The 25805-nt window shown below is 37.1% G+C and overlaps 1 protein-coding gene and 1 long non-coding RNA gene across 12 annotated transcripts in view; one reads left to right on the top strand and one right to left on the bottom strand.

Annotated features, from left to right (window-relative positions):
* Nucleotides 1-25805, bottom strand: part of PTPN4 (protein tyrosine phosphatase non-receptor type 4) — a 225338-nt gene that overhangs the window by 18317 nt on the left and 181216 nt on the right. For 9 of the 11 annotated variants that reach the window (XM_043504907.1, XM_038422831.2, XM_043504913.1 and 6 more), the window contains 10 exons: nucleotides 25235-25394; nucleotides 22490-22573; nucleotides 22349-22405; nucleotides 20238-20394; nucleotides 18531-18697; nucleotides 15077-15167; nucleotides 14918-14979; nucleotides 13845-13991; nucleotides 9689-9817; nucleotides 6711-6859 (listed from right to left, as the gene is read on the bottom strand). In XM_043504907.1, coding sequence (XP_043360842.1) covers nucleotides 6711-6859; nucleotides 9689-9817; nucleotides 13845-13991; nucleotides 14918-14979; nucleotides 15077-15167; nucleotides 18531-18697; nucleotides 20238-20394; nucleotides 22349-22405; nucleotides 22490-22573; nucleotides 25235-25394 — 1203 coding nt within the window. Of the gene's footprint in view, nucleotides 1-5989; nucleotides 6039-6710; nucleotides 6860-9688; nucleotides 9818-10699; nucleotides 10871-13844; nucleotides 13992-14917; nucleotides 14980-15076; nucleotides 15168-18530; nucleotides 18698-20237; nucleotides 20395-22348; nucleotides 22406-22489; nucleotides 22574-25234; nucleotides 25395-25805 lie in introns of those variants that run through there. The other 2 variants (XM_043504912.1, XM_043504914.1) reach the window with 2 other exon arrangements.
* LOC122458049 lies at nucleotides 9811-16168 on the top strand. The gene is made up of 3 exons (XR_006277866.1): nucleotides 9811-10880; nucleotides 11157-11430; nucleotides 13209-16168. It is a non-coding gene; the product is annotated as an uncharacterized LOC122458049 (long non-coding RNA).

The raw sequence follows: 25805 nt of genomic DNA, 5'->3' as shown, positions 1-25805 counted from the left end.
TCGTGGCAGAGCACGAGGAGGGGACAACACATGTGCAGGCTGAATGGACACTGATACCAAAATTCTCTGATCAGCAGTGCAGGGATGCATGAGTACCTACACTGGAGCACCCACAGGGACATTATTCGAGAAAGCAACAGTTATTTACTGTGAAGTCACTGATTTGTAAAGAACATAAATGTTGACAATTTCTCTCTCTATAGTTCTCCCTTAGCAGCAATTAATGTTCAGATATACAGATTTTTAAATAGCTGATATTAACTCTTTTTGGTCTGTCTAGGCCACACATTAATAGTTCTGTGGCATAAGTAGTGTATTCAAAGAGAGTTGGACACAAGTTTAAAAAAATGTAGTTTAATATACCAATAACTTTACAAAAAGTCTTCCTGCCAATTTTTGTGGCTTTACAATCACTTTTGTCTATTATTGCAAGGAAGGGAAGATCCACTCTAATGGTTCTGCAGTTTTTTCTATTTTCTTGGGATCAAACTGGAGAAAAAAAAAAGGTGGTGGTATTCTTCCATGCTCTTCCGAGAAAGTAAGTTCCAGTCACGTAAGTCGCCAAAACAAGAAATCACCACAGTAGATTTGGCAGATATTCAAAATATGCACAACACATGACATCCCTGGAATCCTTGAGCTTGAGTCCCCTGGGTGGGACTTGAATATGCCCATGGGCACTCATAGGCTCATTGGGTATGGGTCCTTCTTGACTGAGGAAGAAATGTGATAGTATCTCTAAAATGCCACCCACCTGAGTTACCCTCATGAGACATCACACATAGTAAATTGTGCAAGGTCTGTGATCCTCGCACTCTTTTCTTCCATGAAGTATGAAATAGCTATCAGTGCTTCCATTAAAGTTATCGCCACTGGGGAGCTGAATTAACACCTCCCGGAGATGAATGAGGCACTTCACACCTCCCAGAGCTATTATTCTGGGCTCTCTACAAACTAAGGCCATGTCTACATCAGCATTTATGTTGGCAAAACTTTTGTTGCTCAGAGGTGTGGAAAACCCGCCCTGAGTGACATATGTTTTGCCTGCACAAGTGCTCGTGTGCACAGTGCTATGTCGCGGGAGAGCTACCACCACTCATCGAGCTGATTTTATTATGTCAATGGGAGAGCTCTCTCCCATTGGCATAACACAGCTACAAAAGCACTCTTGCAGCAGCTCAGTTTGGCTGTAAGCTTGTAAGGGTAGACATGGCCTCAGGCTCTGCATCAGTAATTCCTGGTTCACATTTTTGAGGTTTTCTTTGCAACCACAACAGCTAGTGAAGGAGAAACAGAGCTCAAGAACAGGTTTACAGAGTTGAAAAATGAAGAAGGGATACAGCAGGTGGACACTGCTGGTGGAAGGGTAAGGAAGAAGAGAAGAGCGGCGAGTCCTATAGGAAAAGGGGAAGAGTCAGTGGAGATCACACAAAATATGAGCCCCAGGAGGATACAGGATGGGTTGAAAAGGATTACAAGGGAGAATAGGAATGGAAAGGACTTGCAGCCAGAGGGAATAGGGGATAGACTGGAGAATCGCACTGTCACCAGGAAAAGGCAGATCCTACATGATTGGGGACTCTTTACTGAAAAGGATGAACAGGCCTGTAACCAGAGCTGATCCAGAGAACAGAAGGGTGTGCTATCTACTGGGTGCTAAGGTACAGGATGTGGACTTGAGGTTGAAGAGGATCCTAAAGGGAGCAGGAAAGAATCCACTGATCGTCCTTCACGTGGGAACAAATGATACCGATAGATTCTCGCTGGAACGTATCAAGGGAGACTATGCCAGGCTGGAAAAGAAGCTTAAGGAAATCGAGGCTCAGGTGATCTTCAGTGGGATTCTGCCTGTTCCTAGAGAAGGGCAACAAAGGTATGACAAGATTATGACTATCAACAGATGGCTCAGGCAGTGGTGCTATAAGGAGGGCTTTGGATGTATGGCCACTGGAAGGCGTTCATGGACGGAGGACTGTTCTCTCAGGATGGACTCCATCTGAGTAGGGAGGGAAATAGACTTCTAGGATGGAGGCTTGTACAACTGATCAAGAGAGCTTTAAACTAGGAATTTGGGGAAGATGTCCAGGTAATCTCCATGCCAGATTTTAACATTGAGAGTGAAGAAAATGAAGTAAGAAAGAATACAGCCGTGGGTTGGAGAATGGACATAAGGAGGAAGGGCAGTGTGGATACCAGTCTAATAGGTCATACTGGCGGTAGAATGTCCATGCCTAATCGGGTGAAGAAAGTGAGTGAGGCCAAACAGCAAAAATTAAGATGTTTGTACACCAATGCGAGGAGCCTAGGTAACAAAATGGAGGAACTAGAGCTTCTGGTGCAGGAAGTGAAACCAGATATTATAGAGATAACAGAAATAATGGTGGAATAGTCATCACGACTGGAGTACAGGTATTGAAGGGTATGTGCTGTTTAGGAAAGACAGAAATAAAGGTAAAGGTGATGGAGTAGCATTGTATATCAGTGATGAGGTAGACTGTAAAGAAATAAGAAGCGATGGATTGGTAAGACAGAGTGCGTCTGGGCAAAAATCACATTGGGGAAGAAAGCTACTAGAGCCTCCCCTGGGATAGTGCTTGGAGTGTGCTGTAGACTGCTGGGATCCAATATGGATATGGACAGAGACCTCTTTAATGTTTTTAATGAAGTAAATACTAATGGGAACTGTGTGATAATGGGAGACTAACTTCCCAGATATAGACTGGAGGACAAGTGCTAGTAATAAAAATAGGGCTCAGATTTTCCTATAAGCGATAGCTGATGGATTCCTTCATCAAGTAGTTGCTGAACCAACAAGAGGGGATGCCATATTAGATTTGGTTTTAGCGAGTAGTGAGGACCTCATAGAAGAAACAGTTGTAGGGGACAACCTTGGCTCGAGTGATCATGAGCTAATTCAGTTCAAACTGAATGGAAGGATTAACAAAAATAAATCTGTGACAAGGGTTTTTGATTTCAAAAGGGCTTAAAAAATTAAAGGAAAATTTAAAAAATTAAGGAAATTGATTAGGTAAGTGGATTGGACTGAAGCACTTATGGATCTAAAGACTGAGGAGGCCTGGGATTACTTCAAGTCAAAGTTGCAGAAGCTATCGGAAGCCTGCATCCCAAGAAAGGGGAAAAAATTCATAGGCAGGAGTTGTAGATCAAGCTGGATAAGCAAGCATCTCAGAGAGGTGATTAAGAAAAAGCAGAAAGCATACAGGGAGTGGAAGATGGGAGGGATCAGCAAGGAAAGCTACCTTATCAAGGTCAGAACATGTAGAGATAAAGTGAGAAAGGCTAACAGTCATGTAGAGTTGAACCTTGCAAAGGGAATTGAAACCAATAGTAAAACATTCTATAGCCATATAAAGAAGAAGAAAAAAAAGGAAAGAAGAGGTGGGACCGCTAAACACTGAGGATGGAGTGCAGGTTAAGGATAATCTAGGCATGGCCCAATATCTAAACAAATACTTTGCCTTGTCTTTAATGAGGCTAATGAGGAGCTTAGGGATAATGATAGGATGACAAATGGGAAGGAGGATATGGAGGTAGATATTACCACATCCAAGGTAGAAGCCAAACTTGAACAGCTTAATGGGACTAAATCGTGGCAGGGGGGGCAAATAATCTCCATCCAAGAACATTAAAGGAACTGGCACATGAAATTGCAAGCCCATTCGCAAGAATTTTTAATGAATCTGTAAACTCAGGGGTTGTACCGTATGACTGGAGAATTGCTAACACAGTTCCTATTTTTAAGAAAGGGAAAAAAAAGTAATCCAGGTATCTACAGGCCTGTTAGTTTGACATCTGTAGTATGCAAGGTCTTGGAAAAAATTTTGACGGAGAAAGTAGTTAAGGACATTGAGGTCAATGGTAATTGGGACAAAATACAACATGGTTTTACAAAAGGTAAATCGTGCCAAACCAACCTGATCTCCTTCTTTGAGAAAGTAACAGATTTTTTAGAGAAAAAAATGCAGTGGATCTAATTTACCTCGATTTTAGTAAGGCGTTTGATACAGTACCACATGGGGAATTATTAGTTAAATTGGAAAAGATGGGGATCAATATGAAAACTGAAAGGTGGATAAGGAAATGGTTAAAGGAGAGACTACAGCGAGTCATACCGAAAGGTGAACTGTCAGGCTTGAGGGAGGTTACCAGGGATCAGTTTTGAGACCAATCTTATTTAATCTTTTTATTACTGACCTTTGCAAAAAAAGTGGGAGTGTGCTAATAAAGTTTGCAGATGACACGAAACTGGGAGGTATTGCCAATTCAGAGAAGGACCGTGATATCATACAGGAAGATCTGGATGACCTTTTAACTGGAGTAATAGTAATAGGCTGAAATTTAATAGAGAAAAGTGCAAGATCATGCATTTAGGAATTAATAATGAGAATTTTAGTTATAAGCTGGGGACACATCAATTGGAAGTAACAGAGGAGAAGGACCTTGGAGTATTGGTTGACCACTGGATGACTATGAGCCGCCAATGTGATTTGGCCATGAAAAAAGCTAATGCGGTCTTGGGATGCATCAGGAGAGGTATTTCCAGTAAAGATAAGGAGGTGTTAGTATCGTTATACAAGGCACTGGTGAGACCATATCTGGAATACTGGTTGCAGTTCTGGTCTCCCATGTTCAAGAAGGATGAATTTAAACTGGAACAAGTACAGAGAAGGGCTACTAGGATGACCCGAGGAATGGAAAACCTGTCTTATGAAAGGAGACTCAAGCAGCTTGCCTTGTTTAGCCTAACCAAAAGAAGGCTGAGGGGAGATATGATTGCTCTCTATAAATATATCAGAGGGATAAATACCAGGAAGGGAGAGGAATTATTTAAGCTCAGTACCAATGTGGACACAAGAATAAATGGATATAAACTGGCCACAAGAAGTTTAGGCTTGAAACTAGACGAAGGTTTCTAACCATCAGAGGAGTGAAGTTCTGGAACAGCCTTCCAAGAGAAGCAGTGAGGGAAAAAGACCTATCTGGCTTCAAGATTAAGCTCAATAAATTTATGGAGGAGATGGTATGATGGGATAACATGATTTTGGAAATTAACTGATCTTTGACTATTAGTGGTAAATAGGCCCAATGGGATGTTAGATGGGGTGGGATCTGAGCTACTACAGAGAATTCTTTCCTGGGTATCTGGCTAGTGAGTCTTATCCACATGCTCAGGGTTCAGCTGATCGCCATATTTAGGGTCGGGAAGGAATTTTCCTCCCAGGGCAGATTGGCAGATTTTTTTTGCCTTCCCCTGCAGCATGGGGCATGGGTCACTTGCTGGAGGATTCTCTTGAAGTCTTTAAACCATGATTTGAGGACTTCAATAGCTCAGACATAGGTGACAGGTTTATTGCAGGAGTGGGAAGGTGAGATTCTGTGGCCTGCAATGTGCAGGAGATCAGACTAGATGATCATAATGGTCCCTTCTGACCTTCAAGTCTATGAGCTAGAAACATACTTAAAAAAATAAAAATTAAAAAAACGTTAAAGTTAAGATTCTGGAGAAAAAGAGGTGTTGGTATTCTGTACTGCCACCGTGCCCAAGCTTTGCTTTGGGCAGAAGAAAATTTATTTCCCTCCCATTCCTGTGTGACAGACCCAAACAAAACCAGGAGAAATTGACAATACACAAGAGGCTATCAGATGCACAAAGTAAACATAATGGGAAAAAAAAACCAATTTTTGCTCTAATCTCTTCCAGTTATAATAATCTTAGCTTTTACTTATAAAAACAGTAGATAAAAAAAATTAAGTTCACGGAGTCCCTTTAGCGTCTGTCTCAGTTTCCCCATCTATAAAATGGGTATACTACTTGACAGGTTAGATTGTAAGGGTTACTGTTTGTACAGCATTTTGAAGATGAAAGGGCCAAAGTCTATTCACATATGCATGCCTGCAACTCTCAAAGAAGTCAGTGGGTGATGTGCATGTTGATTTGAAGACAAAATTTGGCATTAAGTATTATTCCGGTCTTGTACTTACATTAAGTGCTGTGGAGATTCTGTGTTAAATGGGTTCTAAGTGTGAAGGATGAAATGTTAACGGTCACTAAAAACTATTTAATAAGAGTAGCACATTAAGGTGTATTTCAGATTTACATAGAATATTAAAGAAAACATGAATACAGTTGTTTTCATTCATGCCAAAGTACTCAAATGTTAAGAAATATTTGAATCTGATAAAAATGGACACAAATATTCAGTACTAGAGAGAAGACAGACTTCAGTGAAAAAGTGATTTATGTCACTACTGTATATGCTAGAGAGAGAGAGAGAGATCTTGCCCTTATGGATATAAGATTTATCTAGTTCTTTTTGAATTTTACAGTTCACAGGCACTGTATGTATAGCAGTTTCCTAAATGGGAAGTGGTTTCTTCTCCCTCTAGGATTACCATGATCATTACTATCCATAGGCATTTTACCTATATGAAACATGACAGTGCATTTGATTCTGAAAACTGCTCACTCAAGTGTGAAGCTAATATCAAAAGGTATGGAGAATTATGGGTAACTATTCAATTCAAATTTTAAATCCCCTTGTCTCTTTCCTCTAACAGGAATGCAATGAAATTTATAATTGAATTTAATCAGAAATGGTGAACAATAAAAGACTAATAAAATAGAGAAGAAAGCGCTTGAGAAGAGGCATTCAGTTAGACTATTTAGGAAAATCAGAAAAAACAAATACCTGCAATGAACAACAACAGGTTCTTCTCTGCCAGCCCTCTTTTTTCGTACAAGACACACAAAATCCAGGAAGTCACTGGAATCATCAGGAACCCCATGATCAGGCCATGCTACATACTGGATCTGGGTGAGCTGACGGGTTTCATTTTTCTTATCAGGAATACAAAATTTGTTCAAATGTAATTCAGACTTCATCATAAAAAACAGTGATAATCAACTACACTCCGATAATTACCTCTCATTTGGGCATCTCAAAACACTTTATGAATATAAATTATTGGCCAACAAATATTTTAGAATTCTATTTTTCCCTTTAAACAATAATAAAAGGCACTAATATGTCTTTATAAGCCATCTAAAGAGTACATCTCTAGAACAGGCAAGCTACTACTATGGATTTTCTGCTAAAGTCTGTTTTACTGTTACCTAATCTTTTCAATCCATTCCGTCTGTCGGTGGAGCCCTCTGGGGCAGAAACTGTCTTGCTTTGTTATTTGTCTATATAGTGCCTAGTACAATGGGACCTTGATCCTGACTAATGTTCCTAGGCATTATCATAATATAAATATAATGCATTAGAAATGGGCTGGAATACATTTCTAAAATTCACTACCAAAGTGCATTGTAAAATAAGCAATGATGTGCAATTTGGACAGAAATACCATACACCAATTCAACAAAGAAGCAAGGAAATATGACTAATAACGCATACAAAAGAGAAGATCACTATTTTAAAGTGTAGTTATACTCTGAAAAGCAATTTTCTAAAAACAGTACTAAGAGTTCCATGTTTGCTGCAGATCACATTTTCTCAGCTTTAAAATGAAAAGATTTTTTCTAGCTATGCTTTTTCTGCCTCACATATCATTAGCAATACGTAAGACCATAAAAGTGGCCATACTGGGTCAGACCAACGGTCCATCTAGCCCAGTATCCTGTCTTTCAACAGTGGCCAATGCCAGGTGCCCCAGAGGGAATGAACAGAACAGGTAATCATCAAGTGATCCATCCCCTATCGCCTATTTCCAGTTTCTGGCAAACAGAGGCTAGGGACACCATCTCTGCCCATCCTGGCTAATAGCCATTGATGGACCTATCCTCCATGAATTTATTTAGTTCTTTTCTGAACCCTTTTATAGTCTTGGCCTTCACAATATCCTCTGGCAAAGAGTTCCACAGACTGACTGTGCGTTGAGTGAAAAAATACTTCCTTCTGTTTGTTTTAAACCTGCTGCCTATTAATTTCATTTGGTGACCGCTAGTTCTTGTGTTATGAGGGGTAAATAACATTTCCTTATTTACTTTCTCCACACCAGTCATGATTTTATAGACTTTAATCATATATCCCCTTAGTCATCTCCTGTTTTTGGAGTATCACTGACTAGGCCTCATAAACCCTAAAATTTTGGAAGATACATCTTCAAATTCATGCAACCCCTTGCCCATGGAATTTTCAAAATTGAAAGAGAAAAACACAACTGTCCCCTTTTTCTGAAATTACACCATAACAACCATTTGACTAGCAGTCTCCATTAACTAACTACGATGTAATTTCTCTCAGGAGAATCTCATTCTTTCGGATGCTATTCTGAGACTTATTATTCACTTATACATAAAACATACTGTACAATATCTGAGATGTAACAGAACATTAGGAGAATAGGCTTTTATTCTATGAGAAAATTTACAGATATACTGACTGTTTTGGATAATTCAGCTGCAGTAACCAACAGTGAGACCTTCCCAACTGATCTTAGCTACTGCAAAAGCGTACAATATCAGAAGGTTTCAGTTACTTGGGGAGTCACATCGTTCAATGTTTAAAAGATGATCATCTGCACTCTGAATTGCACCTGAAAATGCAAAAGCAACCAGTGCAGAGCTCTGAGCGCAGGTGTTACAGTGCTTACTGGGATAAACTTTTATCCTACTTAAGGGGCAAAAAATGGTATTCTAACTATTGTGCCATTCTGTGATAACTGTCAAAATTACAAATAGTATATTTTTTGGACTAAGTTTGGAAGAATTACAGGTTTCAGAGTAGCAGCCGTATTAGTCTGTATTCGCAAAAAGAAAAGGAGTACTTGTGGCACCTTAGAGACTAACAAATTTATTAGAGCTTAGTCTCTAAGGTGCCACAAGTACTCCTTTTCTTTTTGGAAGAATTGTAATCGTTTCACCTCAAACAGAGCCACTGCTTTTGAAAACATCTATCCTCTCTTGTTTTCTAAGTTACTAGGAATTAGTTCTACCTGCAAATCCTTTTTTCTCAAGTTAATACATGAAGGATACTTACCTGTAACCAGAATTCTTTGAGATGGAGCCTGCATATTCCCATAGTTTAGAATTGACCCCATAAATTTTGCCACCATATATCAGAAACCCAGGCTTTCATTTAAAAACATGAAGCTTAAAGACATTGTTTTTGGAATATCCTCCCCAATGTTGTTTGTTACCCTATTAAGAAATGTTTACCGAAAACTGTCTTCAGAGACACAAAATGTGTTTCTAGGCAGCAACAATGAAAAATTTCTAATGTCTAATGATGTTTTGAAAAGATTGAGGGAATATATTAGAATAAATCTCTAATACTTTCTTATTTAATTATTGTCATGGCTTAGCTTTAGGATTATCTTGGACCAAATTAGATAATTAACACTCATCCCATATGACTTAAGTACTGCACTGTACCCATAATGGGAACAAGATTAAATCTCTGTTCAATTCCCTGAAAAGGTACCACTAAAACTTTTTTGTGAACAAAAGGTATGTACTCATAAAAAAGAAAATAATTCACACAAAAGAAAATCTTTCAAATTGAGACTCATTTTCTACGGGATTTTAAAATGATCAATTAACTGAATATATTCGATAGTCTACATGTGGACGTGCTATAAAACTTGAAAGAATGTCCGCAGTTCGGTAATTCTACTTTGAGGATTCCAAAGAATTTGACTAATAACTATATTATAGTTTTACCTCAAAGTTAGTCAGTGTCATCTCTCTGAAGACATAAGCAGGATTTCCTTCCTCTGAATGGCAGGTAATCTGGAAATTTCCATATGATGAGCTTCCTGTAGGCTCTGGCCAGTACTGATGACACTTAACCTAAGGTTTTCAAAGACGACAGTCTTTAGAGTCATAGAACGTTATTTTTCCTCCTTTCTAGATTCAGCAAAGTTCCCTTCTGAGCATTTTGTAATTACTGCCGACTTACTTACCGAACATACTGTAGGGGTTTATAATTGAAAATGAGCTATTAACTGCATAACTGAAAAAAAAAATTCAAACTAGTGTAATTGAAATTAGTCTTGAGCAAATGAATACAATTACCCATTTTTAACTGTTGTTTTTGCTCATATGACATAATCAAAGGATCAAATTTTGATCTGCAAATGCATGCAACTCCGTGCAAGTTCCATATGACTACCTGAGGGCAAAATATGGTTTAAATTAACATTGCAGGATGTGCAGTTGCCATTAACCTTGAAGGTACCAAACTTTTCCTCTGATCTAGCTGTGTGATTATTATATAACTACATTGCCTGCAGGATCTTAATTACTTGATTTTCATACATAAAGTAAGGTAAAATCATGTAGAAGTCCTGCTTCTCTTCTCAACTTTGTTTCCTTCACACAGGCCCCAACTCTTGAGTTTAATGTAATTGAATAGTGATGACTTTAACTTTTGATATTACTTCTTTTTAAATATCCACTAAATATTCCCTTTTGACACCACAGTGATAGGTCCCTTCTTAGAGCCACTCCTAACTTCTAAATTCCTAAAATAATCCTCCCTTAAGGCAGATTTACATGTAAAAGAAAACATGTCGATATAATGTGAATAGGAGGAGGTGGCCAGTAAGCAATGGCTAAGATTGCTTCATGGTGGGAAAATAAGGTGCGTTAGGTGTTGGGCTTACCCAAATCTTTACGGTTAAATGAGAACTTTAAAGACCACCAACTTTATGACAAACTGCTTAAATGCCCAAATATAAATAGAGGTCATTTCAGTTCATGCATATTTTTTATCTTTCTAACCCACCTGGCAGGGTCTGTAAGAGCAGCCATATCTGCAGACTTCCTGCTCCCCTGAGTCACTCTGGCATGCAGTGTGATAGAGACCTCAGTAGCCCCATCATCAGCATTAGAGCAGGGAGTCTGCCGATGGGTAAGACAAATAAAGTCCTTTTATTTAAATATTTAGCACTTCTCAAAGACTTCTATAAATATCAATATTAAAAAACCTCAGAGAACTGCTATTGTGTGTCTGTTCTTAGATCTGCAAATAAAATTAAGTAAATTAAAAGGGCACTTGAACTGAAATTCTCTCTAATGGTGTTCATTTGGGAGCACACCACATCATATAGTAAAACAGAGTCACTGAAAAATAGTTTTAAAACATTTAAAAAAACACACCTACAATTATTTTTATGGTATTTAACAGGTCTGACAGCACAGAAAATACATGGTTATTTTAACAAGAAGAATGCACACACACAACTGAACTGAAGTCTGAATTAATGTGACTATCCTCAACACAGACCAGTTTTGCTGGCCAGGATGATAGACATCTACTATAAAACCCACCAAATAAAACTCAGAATTATGATGAAATTTCAGGATATTGCAATCAGCCAATTATGCTTATGTGTTTCAAGTTCTCCAACTGCTACTGAATGTTACAAATAGTATACCGGCTGTTTTATGAAATACACCAGGTATGTGCTAATATTTGAATGGTACTTCAGTGGACAGAGGCAACACAATGGGCAAAATTATTAAGGAGACAATATCAACCAGAGTTTCAGGTGTAGCTGACTTTCCTTTGTGAAATTAGGTGATGCCATTATGGCAACATACACATAATTACTTACTTTCTTATTTATAATTTGTACATATGCAGCTAACAACATCTTTTTGTATTAAAAGAAGCATATATAAAAATGGGAGTAAGCACTAACATGACTGACTAGTCAAAAACAAATCTTTTTAAATAAAAGTTGCACGTATAGTACTCAATTTGCAAACACTAATAATCTTTCATTTGATTAAGCAAATACCCAGAAGTAGTACTCCATTGCGTGGAGGTACAGCTTGAAAGTAATAGAATCAAATAATTATAGAACTGGAAGGGACCTCGAGAGGTCATCTAGTTCAGTCCCCTGCACTCATGGCAGGTCTAAGTATTATATAGACCATCCTTGACAGGTGTTTGTCTAACCTGCTCTTAAAAATCTCCAATGACGGAGATTCCACAGTCTCCCCAGGCAATTTATTCCAGTGCTTAACCACTTTCACAGCTAGGAAGTTTTTCCTAATGTCCAACCTAAACCTCCCTTGCTGCAATTTAAACGCATTACTTCTTATCCTATCCTCAGAGGTTAAGAAGAACAGTTCTTCCTCCTCCTCCTTGTAACAACCTTTTATGCACTTGAAAACTGTCATGTCCCCTCTCAGTCTTCTCTTTTCCTGACTAAACAAACCCAATGTTTTCAATCTTCCCTCACAGGTCATTTTTTTCTAGACCTTTAATCGTTTTTATTGATCATCTCTGGACTTTCTCCAATTTGTCCACATCTTTCCTGAAATGTGGTGCCCAGAACTGGACACAGTACTCCAGTTGAGGCCTAACCAGTGCAGAGTAGAGCGGAAGATTTAATTCTTGTCTCTTGCTTACAACACTCCTGCTAACACATCCCAGAATGATGTTTGCTTTTTTTTGCAACCGTGTTATACTGTTGACTTATATTTAGCTTGCAGTTCACTATGACACCCAGAACTCTTTCCGCGGTCCTCCTTCTGAGACAGTAATTTCCCATTTTGTATGTGTGCAACTGATTGTTCCTTCCTAAATGGAGGACTTTGTATTTGTCTTTATTGAATTTCATCCTATTTACTTCAGACCATTTCTCCAGTTTGTCCAGATGATTTTGAATTTTATCCTATCCTCCAAAGCACTTGCTACCCTTCACAGCTTGGTATCATCCACAAATTTTATAATTGTACTCTCTATGCCATTACCTAAACTACTGATGAAGATACTGAACATAACCAGACCCAGAACTGATCCCTGCGGGACCCCATTCATTATGCCCTTCCAGCTTGATTGTGAACCACTGATAACACCTCTCTGGGAATGGTTTTCCAACCAATTATGCACACGCCTTATAGTAGCACCATCTAAGTTGCATTTCCCTAGTTTGTTTATGAGAAGGTCATGTGAGACATATCAAAAGCTTTACTAATGTCAAGATATACCACATCTACTAGTTCCCCCCCAGCCATAAGGCTTGTTACCCTGTCAAAGAAAGCTATCAGGTTGGTTTCACACAATGTGTTTTTGACAAATCCATTCTGACTGTTACTTATCACCTTATTATCTTCTAGATGTTTGCAAATTGATTGCTTAATTATTTGCTCCATTATCTTTCCGGGTACAGAAATTAAGCTGACTGGTCTGTAATTCCTCAGGTTGTCCTTATTTCCCTTTTTATAGATTTGCACTATATTTGACCTTTTCAAGTCTTCTGGAATCCCTCCCATCTTCCACGACTTTTCAAAGATAAATGGATAATGGTGGATTTAAGGCTGATCCATGGATCTGGATCCAATTCTCCAAAGAGCTCCATAGTATAATTAGTGATTGTTGTGATGTTGTGACATTGCAAAGCAAATTTATGACATAGCAAAGCAAACACAACAACACTGGTCTAGGCCTCCTTACAGGATTAAATCATCCCTGTCCAAAAACTTTAATCTAGAAAAAATGATGACTTTTTTGAGTTGACAGAGCTCAGAAAAAAAGAACACGCTCCAAGCAGATAAACTTTGTTTACTACTTCACTGTAAAAACAGTCAGATTAAGTCTTTAAAAATTCATTTACGAAATATGAGAATCAAGACTTATACATGTTTCAATATTACACTATATGTTAAGACTAGCTGCAAAATCTTGAAAGAAAGAGTTTAAAACTGAAACACAGGAGACCCTTAACTGTAGCAATGCCTGTGAGCACTGCCATAAAAAAAAAATTCATGATAGCCCTGTTCTACCCTAGTTGTTTATGGCAGATTCAAAAAGGGATTTTTAAAATAATATGTGATTAGATTTCAAGTCAAAACTTTGACTTACTCTGCCCCTTTCAACTTGAGTGGTCAACATTACAACCATAGAAGAACCTTGTTCCCATGTCATCTGCCAAAAATCAGGACAAGTGTTCGGTAATGGACCCTGACAAGCAATGTACTGGTTTATTATGCTGGAAGAAGAGATTTCCATCTAAAAGAAAACAAATTAATAATTATTTTAGTTAAACAACATTACTTTCTTGACAACTTTAATTTATGCACCACAAATTTAGACTTTGTCAGATAATTTAAATTAGATTTACAAAAAATACAAGAATGAATCAGTAATATCAATACTATTAAACTGTTTACCGCTAGACCACAGATAAAAGAGCACATAAAACAAGAGAGACCTGTCAAGACTGAGAAAAAAACCATCTTCTTTAAAACCGTTAAGAAACCGAAATATTTTTCATTTAATTAACTGACACACTTTAGTTGCCAAATACCTGAGCTGTCAAGACCACAGGTCACAATGAAGGCATATGAAAAAACGTGACAGTTCAGTGTCAAAATAATTTGGGTAGATGTATACACATTACATCCACTGTTTACAATATTTGATCATTTAAATACTAATCCTGGAATCAAATATCTTTCCTTTGTATTCCTGAAGTGAAAAGTTAGCTGTACTTTGTTATTACTGACTAGAAGACACAGACCTACCAGGCTGAATTCTGCTAATATTAGTCTTGAACACTGCTACAACAATGTTGGGTTACTTTGTGCTAGTTTTAACTCTAAATGGCTACTTTCTTCCAACAATGACCCCATCTGAAATAAAATTCAGGCTCTTGTTGCTGCACATAAAATCTCTCAATTTGACTGAGAGTTGTTAGGAAATTATCAACCACTGTCTTTTAGATAAACAAACCTACTAACATTTAAGCCAACTGATGAAAATACTTCCCATCTACTCCAGTCCATGTTAGATTTGAGAAACATTTTCAAAAAGAGTGAATTATCTTATTTTTACATTTTCTGCTGATAAGCTGCAGTGGCAATTTATAAATCAACTGTTCTCCAGAATGCTGCCACAATGTACTTACAGTATGAATGACATAAAATTCAACTCACATTTATATAATTTGCATTGATGTAGTCATCACTACTCTTCAAAATGACCCGTGTAGCATCATCTGAAAAAAATATTTCAAGAACATGTGTTATTTCTCTACCAAGTACAATTAAATACAGTATTTTAACTTAAAAACATACATACACATACACACTTACAAGGCGAAATGTCTCTGTATCTATTTTTGGAAATGTTTTGAGGTAATTTGGCACAAGACATTGTCATTCCAGGCTTCTTCCTATACAGTTGCTAAAAGAGAATAAAGCTGGTCAGATAGTAACAGGCACAACATAGGACTCGTTAGCTTTACATTTACTACAGACCTTTTAAAAGCATATAAAACAAACATGAAAACATTTTCTATTTACAAGCACAATGCAACATTCATTTTGTTTTTTTTACAAGATCGTTCGAGCAGCTAGACTATGTGCTCTCTAAATTTGCTCAAAAGGCACAGGCTGGGAAACTGATTTGTAAGCTATTGTAGCAAGCATGCATCTGGACAATAGCCAATACTACTGGGTACTGTGGGAATAGCAGAGGCAGCCACTGCATCTTAACACAGTGTTTTGGGCTAGCAGATATGTACTGTGAGTAGACCTTACTGGCTGTTCTACTGCTACACCCCGAGCCTGCCACCATCATCCTCCTACACAGTGTTGCAATGAATCTTAGTCTCCCAGTAAATGGGGGGTGTGTGTGCAAGCATTCCCTCTGCAGGAGTTCTGCTGCATTCTGGTACTGGGGCAGTTATGTGGAGAGGCCAGGAGTTGCTGCCCCTAACTGAACCAGCACACTTCTCAATTCAAAGAAATATAGTGAAGAGTCCCACACTGCATGGGATATTACACAGATAACATATACCTCCTGAAGACTTTGGGTAAAATGAAAAACACGTTAATACAAATTCCGTTTGGATTATTAAGAACAAGTGTATATCTCATCATAAATTTGGATGGCATATTATAGGGAGAACAAACAGTCCCTGCCCTGATGATTTTACAGTTTAAGCTAGGCAAAGTGACATAACTACTTTTATTCATGAAGTATGCATAATGCTACTTCTATTCTTTTTTCTTAATTTTTCTTTTTATGTATTTATGTTTATTAATTTCTATTTTATTTAGTTTGCATCAAAGTACAAATCATTGTAAAAGAAACTTTGGAAGATATATGTTCTGCATTTCTCTTTAGCTAATGTATTTCAATCAAAACATAAGCATGGAAACAGGATTTTTCTTTCAACAGTTCATTTTGGCTCCTGCTTTTTAATCCTTACTTGGCCATATTCCTCATTTCCAATGTCACATCTCGGATATAACTAAAACAAAAATGGATTGCAAGGCCATCTATTTTTATGACTGCTTACACTATAACGATCATTACTTTAAAATATTAAGGAGTTTTTTCCTCTACATCACTTTAATGCTTCACATATACAGATGCTTCCCGGGTTATGCAAGACCCGACTTACGCAAATCCGCACTTATGGAAAAAGCTCCATAAGCTAGTAATAGGAGTTTTGTGGGGTTTTTTTTGCGTAATGGTCGGGTATACGTTTCCAGCCTATGCAAAACTTGAATTACATAAGGCGTTCCGGAATGGAATGATTGTGTAAGTTGGGGAGCGTCTATAGTCTTTTTAAGAGGCACAAATTGATAAGCTATAATATTGTGTGAGGAACTTCCGTAGAGTTATTTTTGAACAATAGTTTATTTATATCTAATACTCTGCTAACACTCAATTGTATGAACCACATTCATCCATCCATTAGTATAATTATTTAAATATAATTTATTATTTCACTGTACCATGCCCTCATTCATTGTTGAGGTTAGGCAGGTACAATTCCTCCAAAGTCAATGGAGTGACACTCATTTACTCCAGCGGTAAGTTTAGCCTCAGTAGAACAAGAGTAGAAATTCTAATCCTGCCTCAATTTATGACTGAACAAGAAGAAAAAGAGCTGAAAAGCGAGCTTGGATATGATCGCAATGGCATTAAAAGCTATTTTATTTATGTTCCTGCATGAATTTAAAAGAAAAGATCAAATCATTACTGTACATCATGCAAAACAAATATGATCTGAAATGGAAAGTTATTTCCTCAAAACATTAGTTTTAGTAGTTCTACATAAAATGAGTGACCTAAGTCAACCAATTTTCAGTAATCTTTGTTTTAATTCAATAAGCTTGAAAGCATTGCTTTAGTCTTAATTTTCAGTTTAAAGGAACACACGATTGGTAAACCAAAAAACTGATTTTGCTTTTTAGAACTGTTTGCCAGATGCATGCATTTTTTGTATCATTTAGTACAAAATGAATGCTTTTTTTTAAAAAACACAAGTAATCTATACGATAGCCAAATGAGTAACCCCATGAAAACTAATCACTATATAAACATATGACGGAGGAAAGAGTTTGGCAAGGAAACAGATTTCAAGCTTCCAGGGAATTACTATATATACACACCAAGTAGTAAAAAAAAAAAAAAAAAAAAAAAAAAAAAAAAAAGTCAACAGCTATGAAAATTGCTCTATATAATTTATTGAGCATAAACCTGTCCTAAAGAGATTCCAATCCAATTTAAACACAGTCCTTAAATCAAGCCCACATACTTTAGAGTCTGATCCTGTTTTCATTAAAAGAAATGGGAATTTTGACATAGAATTAAGAGAGAACAGGATCAGGTCTATAAAATATATACCATATTGACAATTAAGGAGTATCTCCATTTGTCTAGTTACTTTAGTAATATAATATATTATCTTGTCCTCCAGCCATATGACCTAACTTCAGAAACTAAACTGGGGTGAGCTGTGTCTGTATTTTGATAGGATACCACCAAACACCACCTAGGGGGTTGAAGAAATGGTTGGGTTGATTCAGAAGATGGTATTCTTCTCTGTCAGTCAGCAACGAGCCAATGTACAAGCATGGTATTAACGGGAACTGCACTACTCTCTTCAAAATAAGAAAAGGAGTACTTGTGGCACCTTAGAGACTAAGAAATTTATTTGAGCATAAGCTGTTGTGAGCTACAGCTCACATAATGAAAACCAACTACATATAAAAAAATTCTATTGCATTTTCCTAAAATTAGGGTTGTATTTCCCAGAACTCTGTCCTAATACTTAAATTTCATCTAAAATCTTCCCTGCAGTTTAAATTGTTTATGGTATTCTTCACTTCTTGTTTTAATTTAGGTTTTCATCCAGATGTGGGTAAAATGAACACTGGGACTGGGACTTGGATAAGGCTTCCTATACCCTTTAGGTATTCTTGGATATGAAAGATGTTATATAAGCATAAGATCATTATAATTACAAAAACTTGGAGTTCCAGTTATAAACAGCTTTACAGTGTATTAAAAACATTTAGATTGTACTAGATAGGTAATGTTTATTCTATGGTGACTATTTTGCACCTGTAGTGTTTCAACACAGAAGTTTTTTGATGTTTGGCTGTTCTTTCTTTACAACAGATGAGTCAATTGCCTTGCTGACAGATTCTAAACTCACTCTAATATCATTCAAATTTGTTCTGTTGAAGCTAATTAGTACCCAGAAAGAGACTCATATGTGCATACAATTATAGGTTGTACATTACTTACATCGAACTGAGCCAGAATAGTTCCAGTGATAAGCCCCTCTGCCAGTTGAATCATAGATTCCCGCAGAGCATCATCATCCTGATGGACACCATCCAGGGGGGATTTCTCAGGGATGTACTGGAAGTCAGGCTCACTCTCCAGCTTCTCTTCCACCACATCATAGACAGCTACAATAAATAAAGGTAGGAAGGTTGAGGGAGGTGCTAACCTAGCATGTTCTTTGGCTGAAACAGTGAATGCTCATCTTTTAAATAAAAAAATGGCAATTTAGTATTGCTTCTATAGGAAAATCTGTGGTAGAGTACCATTAAGAGTCGGACTTTAATCCATATCAACAACAAATTCAGTGTTGCAACCATTATGCTCTAGCCTAAAACTACATTGTTATTTAGTTTATTGTTGAGTAAGAAAGGGATTTTCACGTAATCAATACTGCTAAAACCCTGCTCCCTAGCTTTAGTCATATCTTGCCTTGTTTACTGTAACTTTCTCCTCTTTGGCCTCCCCAATTCCCACATCACATCCTTCAAGTCACTCTAGTGCCTATGTTTATCTTTTTTGTTTTGCGTTTCACTTTGCAGGGAATTAATTAGGCTACAACTGGCAGACCACTGGCTAGAATGGAACTCGTAGGCCCCACTATAATTCTGTGAACACTCTGTGTAAAAGTATTGCCTGTAAACAAATATGTATTCAAATATACACAGTAAAGTACATACTATAACTAGCACACAAGTATATGCTCTTTTGAAAAGTTTGCCCATAAAGCAGAACACTGTAAAAATATGAATGAGGAAATTATGGCTACTTTTAAATTCTGCATTTTGAGGCTTTTTATTTAAGCCACAACTATAATCAACACACAAAGGGGTATTAACTTGGTAAATCTGTAAACCAATTTAGCAGAATTTATTTTATATGACTATGACAGAGGAAGAAAATATAAAAAAACAATGAAATGGCTTAAATACACAGAATGGGAAATAACACAATTAAATAAAAGAAGCCAGAATCATTTGTCAGTTGGTTGAGGTGCTCTAGTGGAGTGATTTCAACGATTCCAATTATTTCTCAGTATACTTTTCTGCTACATGGCTCTTTATTGTGATTGGGTAGTGGAGCAGAATTAAACACCCATCAGCTGACTGTTGACAACATTCCAACAATATATATGCCACGAACATACTGTATAAGCTTGGTTTTTTTAAGCATTTTCTTTTATTAAGCTGCCTCCAGTAAAAATCTTGCCAATAATTCTCAATTGCTTTGAAGATATATTTTAAGCCCTTGAATACTATAAGATCTATGAGACAAAGACACGCAAAATTGCTGTTCTGGGATGGACTATCCTCCATACTGAAATCATTTGTGCAATCATCTGGCCAGTTTGTACCTAATGTGATTCAGGAATAAAATTTATATCGAGCCTTCTTGCTAAGAATACCCAATTATTTTTCATATCCTGATTTTGGGGATTTAACATTTGTTTTGAACACTTACTATTAAAGGTATAAATGCTTGCAGTACAAGGTATTTCTCTGTATTTGTATCCGATTAAAATGCTGCCTTCTTCTTGTAATCTTATGTACTTTTTCTAAGGTGGAGCACCTTTTTGTAAAGAGTATTAGCATCCTTAACCCAGGACACAATGTGAAGGCTAGGGAGAAGGAGAGCGAAGATTTGTTGTGTTACATATAAATCACTCACCATTGGGTCGTACTAGGAGCACAAGTTCCCCTGAGTGCCTCTCACAGCTCTCTTTAATAAACATGACAACTTGATCATGGGTATGTTCCGCTATATCCCTGCCATTTATCAATACAACCTGGTCCCCTTCATTCAAACGAGGGACACAGAGGTCAGCCTGCAACATGAAACAAATTTAGTTTTAAAAACACAGAGCACTCTAAAAACAAAGCTTTTGTATTTTGTTACTTTAAAATATGAACATAAGAAACAGCATAACTGTGTTCAGGAATGTGGATTCTGCCGGACTCATTTATATGGTTGCCACATTGGATCAAATGAGATATAAAGCATTACATAACACAGCAGACAGTGCCATTCATATGAATACTTCATTTCACAACCAAGAGGAGTCTGTCATTCCAACATGCCTTTCTGCTGCTGTTACTCCCTGCTCCCTGTATGTATGCTGAAGTTGAATGCTTGGATAAGCTCTCCAGTGTTTGAATTATATTCTGCATTAACACTGGTGATGCAGAACAAGCTCAAAAATCTCAGAAAGGAGGGCAGCAGCATGGCAAAACCTTGACCAATTCAATTTCAAAATCTAAGAGCAGCAAGCTTCTAATATCACATTCAAGGCAACAAAAAGAAGATTGGGGGCTGGAGGCGCAAAGGAAATGCACCAAAGTAATCCGGGCAAAAAGGTAATGCAGCAAGTGAAAATGCTATTTATGTTACAATTTAACCATAATTGCAGAAAGGAAAGGGCAGTGCATTCCCCATTTATCATCACTACAGCATTGCTAGATGTTTAATCCATTCATACAAAATTAACTGCAATAGAAACAAACCAATTTGTGATATAGAAAATAAATTAGGAAAAAAATAATTAACTGGGGTAAGAACAATCTAATATAAGGATGTCAACATATACATGTTAATGATTTTATTTAGATCAAAGCTACTTGGTTTTTTTAATGTAAGCAAATGTGTGTCTTATTCTATTAATTTCTGACAGGTGCACAACACAGAGCTGGCATCACAAAGGCTGAATACCAGGTCATTATTTCTGGTAATCAGCTGCCACAATATTGTGCCTAGTTTGAAGACAATAATGGTGCTCACTGAACACTAGAAACACTACCACAGAATCAGACCTGATGAATGATTCATTATGTCTAGTTTAATCTAAATCTTGACATTACTCACAACTGCATGTGTCAGTAAAAACAAAAGTGATTTGCCATTTTTAACAGCATAAAAGTTTGTCTCAACACAATTTATGTGACAAAATCCCATGAATGTTTAAAATAAAAATTTATTTAAAAATAACTATGTTTTTAGGGAGAATGGGGCATTATATATCAAGAGTCAAGAAACAGCTATTATAACTTATTGTAACCACTTGCAGTAATGAAACTTTGTCGGACTGAGAAAGCATTTGTTTTTATTATTAAAGCATGTACCACACTAAACTATGAACTTTTAACTTTCCTTAAATAAAATAAAATAAAATAAAATAGATAAGACAACTCACTTACAGATAGCAATATAAGCAGTTTACTTTTATTTAATGTAGAAATGTGTAGAAGAGCTTGTAAGTGATATTGGGGAGACTATATTCTGTCTGTAGTTTATTTTCATTCCACTGTCCACCTTTAATTAGCAAAAAAGTATTTTTAACATGTTTTAAATGTACTTAATTCCAACATTTAACTGATCATTACTTTCATTTATTATGTGAGGCAGTTAAAGAACAAGCTGCCAACAAGGTATGGGGACTACTACATTAAAAGTAATATGTTAGAGCAATTTTATTCCTAGCAAGGTGTGGCCAGAACGTTTTCCTTCAAGGAAAAAGAAAACACAAAGGAAAAAAGACTTACAATAATTATGATAACACATATAATTAGAGAAACAAGGTGGGTGAAGTAATATCTTTTATTGGACCAATTTCTGTTGGTGAAAGAGAGAACAGCTTCTCTCTCTCTCACCAACAGAAGTTGGTCCAGTAAAAGATATGACCTCACCCATCTTGTCTCTCTAATATCCTGGGACCTACATGGCTAGAACAACATTGCACACATTTAATTAAACACCACCACTTCCAAGTTTTTCTGACAACTTACTGGTGTTCCTGGAGCTACCCTGGACACTATTACAGGCATCTTCTGGTCATATCCTCCCTTAAAAAAAATTCAGCAAGTCACAAATCATGAGCGTCACTGAACAATCTTTAAAAATATGAATAGACATCTAATTTACATTACCTTTACATTGAAGCCAAATCTTCCATTTTCATCTGGTTTCATTCTGATCAAAACAAGATTGTCATGGGGAATACCACCATTGGGCTAAACAAAAAGGAAGTATATAACATTACATGTAATTTGTTTTCAGCTAATGCAGGCTTTAAAGAAAGATTACTCTAATACCACAGCTGTTCCAAATGTCCTCATCAAATGTCCAATAATTGCTATTGGGCCCTGAGAAAGCAGCAGTAACGATGCAAATTGTTTCTCTCACCCTAGTGTGATGGGGGAATCACACTCAGAGTTGCTGTGCACAGCTAATCTGTAAATGTGTTCTCCTGGAAGCAAGCTGGCGAAATAGGGAACTACCCAAATCATAAACTGACTAATAAAATTACAAGTCATTTAAATATAACAGTTACTGCAGTATCAAGTGGATGTGTTACAAATTTCGTGTGACTGCAGTAAAAATGTATTGTTATATAGCTTGACCAGGTCACATAACCTGTGTGTCTTAGTTTGCACTGGCTGCAACTTGGGTTTAATAATGGGGGCAAGTTTTGTAGGGACAGGAGCTCCTTGCTACTCACCTCTCCAGGAAGAGTTTGAAATACTAATGTGAGGTTTACTACTCATGCTCCAGGGGTGTGTGGAGAGGAATATGAAATGCCCTATGCTGACAGAGCTTGGTGACTATAATCCCCCCTTCACCCTCCCATGTCTTTTATTTGATTGAGGCAACATGACAACCCCTCTCCCTCCACCCCACAAACTCTCATCAGGAAATTCCCATCCACCATTCCCCATACCTCCTCCCATATGCAAATGCAATTATATATATTTCCTATGCCTCATTCAGCTCTTTCAGAACAGCACTGACCCTGGTGGCATGGCACAGCCATCTATGGAAGCTATAGACCAGAATCTTGTGCCTTTCAACAAGGTGCTATTTCAATGGCTTTGAATTTGCTTGAACTAGCCCCTCATACTTATCCAGGGATGTGACTGGGTTAATCATTGTTTTGTACAGCACTTAGAGAAGGATGTAAGGTGTTACATATTAAACAGGATACTTCAAGTTAAAGGAACTGGTATTCAACTTTTTAAAAACCCACCCGGCCTCTTGCCACATTGGATTATTTGAACCCTAACAAGTTCAACTTGTAAAAGGACTCTGCTGTGTGTGGTTGCAGGGGCTTGAAAGGAAGTGTAAGTTCACCTGGAGGATCCAGTTTGATGAACTTGAACCTTCAAAATAAGCCTCCCTCCTCACAAACCAGCTACCCTATGACTGACATGACTACATAGTAGAAAGCCCTTGATTCCAGAAGATATTTATGGCGTTGGAGAGAGGAAGGCTGGGGATAAGAAACAGTGTAAGTTAGGCTATCTATGATTGTGTAACTGCAAACCCTACAAATGTAACTTGTGCTTTGAGAGTGAAACTGAGTTTTTTTCCTCTCCCACGACATTCCGATTTAAGGGTTCAGCATACCCAATTAGACCTTCAATATTACACCTGTGCAGTCCCAGTACCTTTAATGGGTTTGCACAGGTTTAACTCGTTGGAGCTTAATAAACATTATGTTCACAGAATACAATGCAGCTTATTCTCTCACAACTGCATTTTCTTTGCCATGCTAATGGGAGTAAAAAACTGCTGAAAGGTATTTTTGTCACTTGACTCAACTAAACATGACTGAATGCACACCAGGAAGAGATTTGGTAAGGTGTTATTTTTACAAAGACAAGGCAGATTACGTAATATCTTTTATAGTCCAACTTCTGTTGGTGAGAGAGACAAGCTTTTGAGCTTACACACAGCTCCTCTTCAGGTTAACTCTAAATTGAGCCTAAAAGTCTAAGGAGCAATGAAACAGCCCCAGAGCCAGAGCCCACATCGACTGACAAGGGCCAGCCGTGGGTTTTTCGTTGTTTTTTAGACATACCCCAATATTCTGGGACCGAGATGGCTACAAGAACACTGCATACAACAGTGGAAGGTGATATTTTTACATAGTCATTTTTCAGAGCAGAACTACATTATTTGGGTTAGCATAAATATAGAAACAAATGGCTTGAAGTTTTATTTCATGGTTTAATTTAAATGAAATGCAGTGTTGCTAACTCTTACAATTTTATTGTAAGTACACAATATCTAGTGTTTTACTTAAAGCCCCAGCTCAAGAATCATGCTTCCATTTATAAAAATGTTTTTAGCTCTCAAGATTGCAGATACAATCTTGAAAATGTGACCTAAATGAACCCCCCAAAATGCAGAAACTAAATAATAACCCAAATTTATTCTTTTTTAAATCTTAATGTTGGGGGTCTGACTCATGATTTTTGGAAGTGTGATATTGGCAATACTTTTTATGTAGTATTTACGTATCTGCCTTCTTTTAAACCTATGGACAAATTCACTGCCAAAATGGGAGGTTGATTAGAAACATCTGCAACTACAGGAAACCTAAGTAAGTGTCACAGGGATAAAGGATGTTCCTGCAATGTCTTTGTATGCCATTCCAATAATGTAGGTTAGTGAAACTGACACAGGAACACTGAAAAAATGGAAAGATTAGTGGGGGCAGGCCAGTGAGCAGATCTGACTGTTGAGATTATCTATATATGACATAAATGGCTGCAATGTAATGCATGCGTGTGAGGCCCACTGAAATGTATCAGTACTGTAGTTATTTCTACAAAAGCAGGACCATCAACAAGAGGAAAAACAAGATGATCAAACTTGACCCATCAGCTTACTGTGGATTTTTCAGGTGATGCGGGAACATCAAATGTTTCATTAATATGGTTATCCAGTTCTTGCTGGGAGTGTGAATAATGAATTTGGTTCCAACTGTTCTTTTTAGATTGTTTGGGTGGTAGTGCAGGAGGTTGCCCATCTATAGCGGTGTCTTGGGATCTAGATACAAAAATAAAATGGTGGAGGGAGAAAATTTTATTGAAAATTCTTAGGACTCCAAGTAAACTGAACAAGTGGTTAAAAGAACCCCAGAGTCTGAGAGTTACAAAAAAAAAAATCTGACATTTTTGTTATCTGAAGGGTTCAATTTTGTGGATATGATTGTTACGGCATATATGCAAATACATCTGTTGTGTAGTGTATATTTAAAAAAAGAATCGTGCACATTCAAAGACTGATTAAGTCCGAGTATTCTTGTTCAGTGTATTGTTTTTTTTTTTTTAAACAGTTTACCTACTCTTTTAATTCACTTGATCAATATGCAGGAGATTGCTTTATAAATCTCATACATACCTAGTAATCTATTTCTAAAAGAAACATACATCATTTTATATTTTTTCCCCAAGGAGA

This window comes from Dermochelys coriacea, chromosome 11 (assembly GCF_009764565.3).
Source record: "Dermochelys coriacea isolate rDerCor1 chromosome 11, rDerCor1.pri.v4, whole genome shotgun sequence".
Lineage (NCBI taxonomy): Eukaryota > Metazoa > Chordata > Testudines > Dermochelyidae > Dermochelys > Dermochelys coriacea.
The sequence above is the reverse complement of the archived record's forward strand: the minus strand, read 5'-3'. Positions and strand labels throughout refer to the sequence as shown.